We start from the raw sequence: 10,826 nt of genomic DNA, 5'->3' as shown, positions 1-10,826 counted from the left end.
TGGTGGCACTCTTGCCACAGGTTGAAGTCTGTCCATACCTGCCACTTTAGCAAAGAGTAATAATTCCCCTCAATCCCGAGGGAATCTATTTCTAAAAAAAATTAGGAGTTGCCTTTCAGACCAAAAAGGACCCTCAAGGCAACTTACAGTTTTAAAAAACCCCTAAAAATACAGCCGTACCTTGGATCCTGAATGCCTTGGTACTCAGAAGTTTTGGCTGCTGAATGCCGCAAACCCAAAGTTAGTGTTCTGGTTTGCGACCGTTCTTTGGAACCCGAACGTCCTCCAGGGCTTCCGATTGGCTGCAGGAACTTCCTGCAGCCAATCGGAAGCCACACTTTGGTTTCCGAACGTTTTGGAAGTCGAACATTCCGAGGTATGACTGTATTGATAATTCCAACGATGCAATGAATTGTGCTTTGTTCCATAATTTCATTCCTGCTTAGTATGGATATGACATGGAACAATCCATCATTGTTGTCACCCTTTATGGGGCTAGAAACCAGCTGCAGGTGAAAAATCCTCTTCCACTTCTAAGAGATGGTCCCAAATCACCACCACACGGCATGAAATTGCTCTTGATTGTCCTAAACCGCAAGGAAAACTTCATTGGTAGAGGCTATGGCTTTAATTTTAAATATGGAGGTCTGGCTGGTAAAAACATGGATCCTGTTGGGCCGGAGCTTCTTCGAGATTTGGAGTTTAACATTAAGGACTATCAAAAAGACCGGCAGAGAGGAACTGAGAGAGAATTGAGAGCCTCGGATGTGAGATCTCCAGGCTAAACAGTATATTGAGACTGATGGATTTTTGTTGAGGACTGAAACCGGGAAAAGGGTGGGTGGAGTTTGGGAATCCAAAGGGTACATAAATATAGTTTGTTCTGTTTTTACTTTGCTTTGCTATTGGTATGGAAATTGGGAAAGTCGTGGAAGGAAAATTTTGGTCGACTTTAGGAAAAACGTTTAAGAAAAAATAATGAGGTATAAATATTGATGTGTAAATTTGGATAAGTTAAAATTGGTTATTAAAATGGTTTAAACTAAATCAAAATAAGGTTTGTAAATATAAATTGAGGAAATGGAAGAAAGAAGAAAAGTAAAATAATAACATGTTAGAATAAATTAAATTAAGTCAAAATGGAGAAGTAAGTTAGGATTTGCTGAGCTAATAATTTAAATTGGAATACAAGAAGGGGAGGCGTGAGGAGGTCTGAGAAACAAGTTAAAAGAAAATAAGTATTTGAACTTTTAAGTGTTTTTAATTGTTTTTAAGTTTTGGGTTTTTGTATTTTTGTTATCTTTTGTTATCTTTTTGTTTATATTTTGTGTTTGTTTTTATATGTTTTTTTCCTTTTTTTGAAAATGCTAATAAATATTCATTTAAAAAAAAAGAAAACTTCATTGGTAATAAATATCAAGCTTATTCTACAAAAGATGCATGATTTGCAAAGGGTATTTTTAAATTTAATTTATTAAATTACTTAACACTGAACTGCAGTAATTGCTTAACCAGGAAAGATACTTCCAACATTCTCTGTAGGATTCAAACTCCTTTGAAATAACAACATTTAAGAACTCTTTTTCTTCCGGGGATCAGTCTGGATTTCTGCAACAAACCAGTTCCCAAGTTGAAGCTCTATGTGCATTCTCAAAGGGACATAACATGAGCAACTCAATTCAGTCAGTTGCCTTCTTGGCAATAGGTGTGATGGCCTAAGCCATAAGGAGGTTACATTCCCAGCAGGCCCTTCCAAGTTGGGCACTTGCAATCACAGCTAAGGCACGGTGGTTGTGCACACAAGGTGTGGCAGGTGGTGGACAGGGAAATTATATTGTCACCTTCCTTCCTTTGTCTTCTTCCCCTCATGGATGAAATACAAGGTTCCAAACTGTGCAGCAATCAATTCAGACCCTTTAACCAACAGTAAGCAAATTTAAGAGACATACTTTGATCTCAAAGCTGAAATTAAAAGAAGGGGGGGTTAAAGTATTGATTCTTGCACAACTAGCCCCAAACAATATTTGGAGGAGAGTCTCTTCCAAGTACTTGTCAGGCAAGACTAGAAAATTTGACCCGAGGTCCATTTCTGAAATGTCTGGACCACTCCCCCTAATTCTCTGCCTACTTAAACTGGCAGCTTACTTCAAAATTTGCCCCATTCTTAGGCGCATGAGAAGAGCCTTCGTCCTAAATGACCAGAACACTCATCCTGCTACTAGAAAAGACAAAGGCGTAGTGCAGAATTTAGGTTTTGTGAGCAAGGAATAATAAAACATTTTTTCCTCCCCCCCTACAAAACGGATACACAATTCCCAACTATCTCCCCCCCTCCCCTCTCCTTCTTTCCTTCAACATTCAGCTTTGGTTATGCCATTTCCTTTGTACTGGAGTCTTATGTCTGATGGGAAGTAACTCCCAAATGCTAGAGGGGGGAAAAGCCTACAGCTTATATTTAAGAACAGACTTCGTATACTGGACGGACATACTCTCATTCTCTCTCTCTCTCTCTCACACACACACACACACACACAAACACACACCCTTCACAGAAGGAGGATTTACTTCCAACGAAGTGCCCAGAAACACCCATGTTCAGCTCGGCACCTCTTTTTTAAGTAAAAAAAACCACTTATCAAATACTGTAGGGTATCCTCCCCTTATGTCACAGACTCCAAAAAATAAGAACTGGATGAGAGAGAGAAATCAACATTATCAACTCCCACCATCCCTAACAGCTGTCTCCTGGGTATTCCAAACTCCTTCACTGCACGGAGGACTTGAACCAGTACACTTTTGTCTCATTCAAACAGAAACATTAAATATGGCAGGCAGCTAATAATCCTTCATTCAATTGCCCCCCTGCTCCGTCCGGTGACACCTAACATCGTTTCAACAGAAACAGCAGCTGCCACTGCACTTCCCAGAGTCAGAAGGCAAAAGTGATTAAGATTTCAAGATGCCACAGGGGTGATAATTTGACACACACACCCCACGGGAATGTCACTTGTGCCACCCTTGAGGCCCACAGGCAGCTCAGTCATTGGCCTCCCAAAGGCTCTTCTCTGCCACGAGTGAAGATTTCAAGAACTTCTGTTTCTAAAAGTCTCAACTTGATGCAGAGAAAATCCTGCAACAGTCCGTGCAAAGAGGACTCTGTAGAAGGCAGCATCCACCCTGCTTCCAGCTGCTGCCATCAACCAACCACTTTCCAGACCATCTCCATCCCTTGCTGCCAATACATCTAGGGGTCACACACTTCCACCCCAGTGTTTCGAGTGAAGCTGCAGGGTCTCCACACCAGTCAATCTTGGGGGGGGGCAAGGGACAGCTAGCCATGGGCAGCTGTGTTGGACCAGCAGCTGGCTCAGAAAAAAACCCTCAAAACGGCAGTCCATTTTCCATCAGAAGTAGGTGAGGTTCTTGATGACACCCAGTTCAAGCATCTTTTTTATTGCTAATGCCTCATGTGAGATATTGTGTTCTGAACCCTGTAAGAGAAGGCAATGAGAAACACATTAGGCCATGCTGGGCAATATATTGATATATCATCCAAAACTGGATTGAAGTTCACATCGTCGTAATTGTTTCATAATATTTGAGCTAGCAATACATCCCAAATCACAATGTGTGTAAGGGCTAGGCGATACCTGCTTATCAATATCACAACTCACAAGCTAAACATTGCAATCTACCACGATGTCTGAAATAAGGATGGAACTATACAGAGGCAGCTGCTGCTGCTGCTACTTCTGCCACTCTTATCACCACCACAGAGCCTTGCAGGCCACCACTGTCCATGCCACATCCAAGCTGCTGCTGCCTAGAAGGCCTGCTGGCAGTCCCAGATTATTTGTATTCACTATGACTCATCCCCACACTTTGGATTGTTCTGAATACCACCATTTGGTAGGTAAAAGGACCCCTGACCATTAGGTCCAGTCGTGACCCACTCTGGGGTTGTGGCGCTCATCTCGCTTTATTGGCCGAGGGAGCCGGCATACAGCTTCCAGGTCATGTGGCCAGCATGATTAAACCACTTCTGGCGAACCAGAGCAGCGCACAGAAACGCCGTATACCTTCCCGCCAGAGCGGTAACTATTTATCTACTTGCACTTTGACGTGCTTTTGAACTGCTAGGTTGGCAGGAGCAGGGACCGAGCAACGGGAGCTCACCCCGTCGCGGGGATTCGAACTGCCGACCTTCTGATCGGCAAGTCCTAGGCTCTGTGGTTTAACCCACAGCGCCACCCGCGTCCCCAACACTCAGCTACCTCAGAAGAAAAGTAAGTAGCCAAGCCCCAAACCAAAAGTCTCATTTGGATGCATTTTGGCTTGCCTGCTGCTGCAAGTGAGATGATTGATAATATCATCAGTTATCAGTTTTAGACCCTTAAGTAGTAGCAGTTGCCAGGACACTGTCCTGTTTGCCTCTGCTTAGTTCCTTCCTTATTTCAGATATCACAGAATATTGATATATCACGATGTTTAGCTGGTGATATATCGTGATACCCAAAACAGGTTATCGCCCAGCCCTACCATGCAGTTTGCTGGTTTTCAGCTTTTCAAGAGTCCCTAAAGGAGAAAGTTTGTATTCTAAGACAAATTAAACAACTGAGAAGTACCCTTGAGCTCATCCAGTCCAACCACCTGCTTAATACAGGACCTACAATGCAGGATGCAGCTATGCTTGCATAAGAGTCGAGAGGAAGAACCAAGATAGTGGCACTAATTCTACAGACTTGACTCAGAATGGCATATGGACAGCCTCAGAGGGCTTCTGCCGCTGCCTTGCCTGTGGGTGTCCCAGAGGCATCTGGTTAGCTGTGGTAGAAAATAAGTGGCTGAACCAGACTGGAACTTTGGTTTTATCTAGCTGGCCTCTTCTTACATCCTTAAGAGGCAATGGAAACCACACTGCCACAAACGTGCACAAAGCGGGTTTTAATCTCTGCTCTTCACCCATCTGCCACTCCCTGCCTAGGGCTGCTTTGCCATCTCGGGAGAGGAGCAAGCAGAATGAAAACAAGAACCCGGCTGCTGGGATCAGACCAAGAGGGACCCATCCAGTCCAGCATTCTGTTCTCACAGTGACCAACCACATGCCTAAGGGAAGCCCACAAGCATGCTTCAACACACATGTTCCCCTGCAACTGGTATTCGGAGGCATGCCACCACCTCTCACTTCTCTCCCAGTCTTATCTCTAAACCTCTTTTCAAGCTGTCCAATCATCTTTCTGGAAGCCCGCATTTTCTCACTAAGCCATAGCTGGCTTATCATGCGGTGCAAACCTGGTAACTGAGAAAGATACTCCTAGCCTAGGTGTAAAGGGAGGCGGGGGGAGGGGAGAGGAATTATAGGTTGGAGTGAAACGTCAGTGATATGCAAAAAAAAGTACAGTCTGTGACAACTCGGAATTCGAGCTCAAATGTATGCCGTGATGGATGGAGCCAGTCTGCCAAGCCAAGAGGATGGAGACTGCCAACCCTTGCTTCCTGGTGCTCAGCACTGAGATCAGGAGATAAAGCACTCTGCCTGCTCTTTAAAGAGCAATCTGTTAAACAGCATAAAAAAACTCTTCCATCTCAGCACCGTGGTGATCAGCAGAGATGGGGAGATAAAATCTGTCTGTGAAATATAAAAAGCAAACATTTCACACCCACATCACACTCCAATGCTATGTCCTTGTACATGTGGTCTGTGTGCTGTATGTGTTCTCTGGATGTGCAGTGAGTGTGCATGCATGCATGCCCTCACACAGAAGTACAGAATAACCACACCTGCTGGTGGCATGTGGCTAATCATTAGTTTAGCCTCAGGTTGAAAAAGGGTTCGCTACTCCTGCTGTGAAGGGTCATCTTGCATACTTGCTATTTACTTCCAACCTGTTTTTCTTTTGCACCAGGGATGGGCAACCTGTGGCCCTCCAGGCACTGTCAGACTACAACTCCCATGGCCATCATTTACTGGCCATAGTGGCTGGAGCTGATGGAGTCCAACAACACCTGGAGGACCACATATTCCCTGCCCCTAATTTACGCTCATCTATATATATACATAGGACACGCCACTCATAAATCTGATTAAACCTAGTCCATGAAAGGTTAATGCCCTAAGAAAACTGGTTAGTCACAATGTTGGGGGTTTTTTTAATGAACAAATTTCTTTCTTTCTTTCTTTCTTTCTTTCTTTCTTTCTTTCTTTCTTTCCATCTGTGAATGGTTAATAGTCGTTTTTTTACAAGCCAGAATATTAAACTAGGTTCAAACCTGGTTTGACATCCTGGCTTGTTCTGAGGCTATAATTTCCCAGTCCAGACAAAATGTGAAACTACAGTTAACTGCAGACTTTCTGATTTGTTCATTGGCTTGTACAAAGTGGCTAAAGTCTTGTTCACATCTCAGTTTATTAAGTCGGTGGACTTTCCCTATACAAGCAGCTTCTTATATTATATTCATCTGACAAGAGAGGCAATGGTTACTCACAGTCATCGACTTCAATGTGACTTGCTCGTAGTAGTGAATGGTCTGCTTCTTGGAGTCAGGGTATCCAAAGCCCGCAATATGAACTATGTCACAGAAGTGCAATGCTAGGGTGATAGCCACTAATCCTGTGGTTGGTTTCTAGGGGAAGACAGAGGAACATGATGCTGGGTTCACTTTCTCTTGGCACAAAGCTTACCTTGAGAAGCCAGGATGGTTTAGTGATTGGAGCAGCCTTCGACTGATGAGAGTTACAGCCCAAAACATCTGGAGGGCACCAGATTGAGGAAGGCTGGGCCAGAAGGCTTGACCCTGATCAGGGGGGACACCCAGGTTCAAATCCCCTCCCAGCTACAAAGTTTACTGGGTGACCTTTGGCTGGCCCTGCCTCTGACCCCTAACCTGCTTTACAGGGCTGCTGTGACTATGTTATGCCTCTACAGTAGGGAGGCAGCAATGCTTCTGAATATCAGTTGCTAGAAACCACAGGAGGGGAGAGTGCCCCTGTGCTCGAATCCTGCTTGCTGGTTTCTCACAGGCAACTGTTCAGCCCACTGTAAGAACAGGATGCTGGACTATATGGGCCACTGGCCTGATCCAGCAAGCTCTCCTTATGCTCTTAATCTATACATTTTCACACGCACACACCTTTTGCCTGTAATTGGTATCGAGGGGGCAGTTCCTATTCATTCCAGAGGCTTTCCCCATCCCTAGACTGCAGACTTTCTTAAAACAATAAAACAAAGAATATCAGCGCGCTCAGCTTTATTGTCCCAAAACAATGTCTGTGTTTGCACAGGTGTGATGGCAGCATCTTAGATAAAGTGTAGCTTCAAAACCTTGGTAGAAGAGTTTCTCATCGGCTTTGAAATGTCAGCCATAGAAATGCTTCCTGATAACTGCCACACACATAAAAAAGTAGCTCTAAAGTTGTCAAGGCAGTGGTAAAAAACAAGACACCCCACCTGGGCAAACACTGGCAGACGTACAGACGTACATCTAGAAGTTGCCAACAGGATAGCAAACAACACTGAACGTAAAAAGCAGTGTGTCCTGAGATGACATGAACTAAGGCCCAGGTGTCTTTGAAGTGGTAAACATCTTCCTGGGCTGTACCACTTCAGACTACAGGCTGGGACTCCCATGAGTAAATGCTCCTCCACACAAACACAGCTCATTTGAGGGACAACTAGTACATCTGGGGGGAAGGGTTCTCTCCTAGCCTTTAACACACTCATCTTCTATTTGCAGGGATGTATTTAAATAAATTTAGCACAAAGAAGCATTTCGTCATGCAAGCCCCCACCTGCAGCCTGAGGTGATAAGGCACAGGCATAGACTTTACCACCTCAGTGAGAACTAGGCTGAAAGATCTTACAAGTTGCCTCACCCTGATTTGGAAAAGCAGTGCAGTCTGAGCTGAGGTGCTTTCCCCACCCAAGTGACATTTAAACTGTGACTAAAAAAAATAAATACACCTGCACCTGAAATGTCAGTTAATTGAACATACTTCTGATTCAAAAATTAGCTTTCTGCCCTGCATGGACAACATTCATATCTGCTACTTTCCAGGCTAAAGGATGCTCCTAGGAGCATGGGATACAGATGATCTGTGATTAGAGCGGTAGAGGGAGGACAGACAGATAGACAGACACACACACACACACACACAAACACAGAGAGACAGAGAGAGACAGACAGACACAGACAGACAGACAGACAGACAGACAGACAGACAGACAGACACAGACAGTGTGTTTAGACACACACACAGAGGGAGTGTGTGTTTAAATACTTAAAATAAGTGGCAGATACAAGTTGAGAAGTGAAATGTCTCAGGACACCAGCGCTGGGAAAGAGCCACAATTAACACTTTGCCTCCTGTGCTGCTTTCCCCAATCAAAATCCTGCTAGAGGGCAGGGGAAAGAGATACAGGCATCCATATTGTATCACTTCCCCACCCCCCCTTGTCCTACTGGTCTAACAGATTTGGGGCAGGGGGAAATATGTTAAAGGAAATATAACACGGGGGAGGGTTAACACAGAGACACACACCTGGCACCCCTGTTCCGAGGCCATTTACACTCTACTCTCACCACTGATTTTAAGCTTTAAAGACAGACGCCTGAAGATCCACTCACAGACCACCTACATCATGTGTATTTGGGTCCCAAAATATCCAAGTGCCACATTACAGGAGAGATCACAGCTTGGAGACGACCAAGCACCATCTCATCTTGAGAATTTCAAGAGAAAGGGCGCTTTGCTCCTTTTAGGAATAAGCCTCAACTCCTGTAACTTGTCCCTTCTCTCTCTCTCTCTCTCTCTCTCTCTCTCTCTCTCTCTCTCTCTCATGCTTACCACTCTTACCTGTTTTAACTTCTTCAGCTGCTTCATTGGAAGCTTAAGCAATTTGGCAGCGGTTATTTCCATAAAATACGGGTTCAGGATTCGCACTTGCTCAGGATTCGCATCCCAAATTAAGGGAGGCTGTTTCCAAAAGCCCTTCCGAACCTGGAAAAGAGGATTAAGATAGGTTAGCCAGGTGCTCTTTATTCTCAAGAGCAGAATCAAAGCAAGAGAGATGAGCTGGGTTTAAGCAGGAGGAAAAAGTGGAGCAGCGGAAGCAGAGTCATGTCCCATGGGTGGCTTTCTGGTGTTATACCCTAGGATCTGATCTCTATGCTTCAGATGGGATCTTTAGGCCACCTGGAGATCACAGTATCTCTGAGCAAGACCAGAACACTCTTCCATACCTACTTCAATTGCCTTGGTTCTCATGTGCACCCACACCACCACTCTGGGAGGTAGGTTGCTATTCCCATTTTTTATAAGCTGAGAATTTAGCGTTTGTCCATGTCTACCATAGAAGACCATGGCAAAAGCAGGTCTTCCAGAGCTGGGTCTAATACACCACCTGCAGGGTTGCATGGACAAACAAAACAAATTGCCATGCTTCTGAAGAACATGCTCAGGGGGAGGAATGAAACTCAGTGGCAGAGCATCTGTCTCACTTGTAGAAGGTCCTAGGTTCAATCCCTGGTGTCCCCAGCTGGGGTTGGGAAAAGCTCCTGCATGAAACCCTAAAGAGCTGCTGCCACTCAGTCCAGAACATGCTGAGAACTAGATGGACCAATGGCCTGGCTCAATATAAGGCAGCTTCCTGTATCCCTGGGGGTAAAGAAAGGGCTTCTGGATCAGAGGAAGGGGACCAGGAGATACACTAATCTTCATCTCCCAATAACTTACCCTTTTCTTGTCATGCAATATTGTTTCCATCCACTGGAAATCCATGGGTTTGAATGGCACCAGCACCAGCAAAGTGTCTGGATTGTTTTCTCTTTGGGGGTTGAAATGTGCTGACTCTGGGTAGAAGAGCCGCATAGTGGTCTTGGAGCCCACGTCGCTCTCATAACCATAAACTGGTGCATTGTTCAATCTGCAGTGGGGCAGAGAGGAGGAAAGGGAGTTTGCACCCTTGGCAGAACATAGGCAGGCATTTCGTCGTTTTATGAGAACGAACCCATGCGCAGGAGTTTGACCGAAGGGTTATCTGCCACATGTCCACGCTATATACTACCAGGTAGCTGCAGTTACCCTCTTCTCTTATACCTAGCTGCTGCTTTGACTTGGAACAAGCTAGAGCAGAAGCAGCCAAGAGGAGTATCCTCCAAATGTTGTTGAACTACACCTATCAGCTCCAGTGAGAGTGGCCAAAGCTCCAGGAGGAAGGGAGCTGGAGTCCAAGAACACGTCTCAGCTAGAGTGCAACTCAGTGTTTACTTTATCTGCTGATCCATCAATTCAGAGGGAAACCATAATGCACAACCAAACCCAGAGGACATTTATGGGTCTCTTCCCAAGAACACGTATATGTTACGGAAAAGCACTGGGCTGCCAGTAAAAACAACATCACTTAGTCATATTCTTCCTGCTCTGTAATACAGTAGGGTGTGTATGTGGTTAGTGCTCTGATGTTATCATGCTGTGCATTTCCCCATCTCCTCCTTCACATTATTTGCTGCCGCTGATGGGGGTAGCAAGGCGGGAAAGTGGAAAGTGGTGGTGTCAGTAGATGAGGTAAGTACAACTTGCAGAGGGGAAGGATCCACTGGGAGGATGCCACTGTTACAAACAGCCCCATTCAGTTCCACGTGGCAAAACAGGATTCAAAGAAACTGGCTGCACTGCTGTGAAAGATCACAGACCCTGATGCATCTAAGTACCTGATCACAACATCGTATTTGTTAATAGCTTCTCCCATAGAGCTGTTTCTGAGCCGGTGTCCATTTCCTACTACTGCACATCTCCGGCACTTCAAACTGCGAAAGAGAAAAGGAAG

At 44.9% G+C, this 10,826-nt stretch overlaps 1 protein-coding gene across 27 annotated transcripts in view; it reads right to left on the bottom strand.

The window, feature by feature from the left end:
- Window positions 1-1,455: 1,455 nt before the first annotated feature.
- The window catches only part of ST3GAL4 (ST3 beta-galactoside alpha-2,3-sialyltransferase 4), a 181,411-nt gene continuing 172,040 nt past the window's right edge, over window positions 1,456-10,826 (bottom strand). For all 27 annotated transcript variants that reach the window (XM_083713727.1, XM_083713726.1, XM_083713731.1 and 24 more), the window contains 5 exons: window positions 10,711-10,806; window positions 9,734-9,923; window positions 8,855-8,998; window positions 6,487-6,624; window positions 1,456-3,491 (listed from right to left, as the gene is read on the bottom strand). In XM_083713727.1, the coding sequence (XP_083569853.1) occupies window positions 3,405-3,491; window positions 6,487-6,624; window positions 8,855-8,998; window positions 9,734-9,923; window positions 10,711-10,806 (655 nt within the window). In that variant the 3' untranslated portion in view covers window positions 1,456-3,404. The remainder of the gene's footprint in view (window positions 3,492-6,486; window positions 6,625-8,854; window positions 8,999-9,733; window positions 9,924-10,710; window positions 10,807-10,826) is intronic.

The sequence above is a fragment of the Podarcis gaigeae genome (assembly GCF_964106915.1).
Source record: "Podarcis gaigeae genome assembly, chromosome: 15".
Classification (NCBI taxonomy): domain Eukaryota; kingdom Metazoa; phylum Chordata; class Lepidosauria; order Squamata; family Lacertidae; genus Podarcis; species Podarcis gaigeae.
This window is presented reverse-complemented; position numbering and strand designations above follow the sequence as displayed.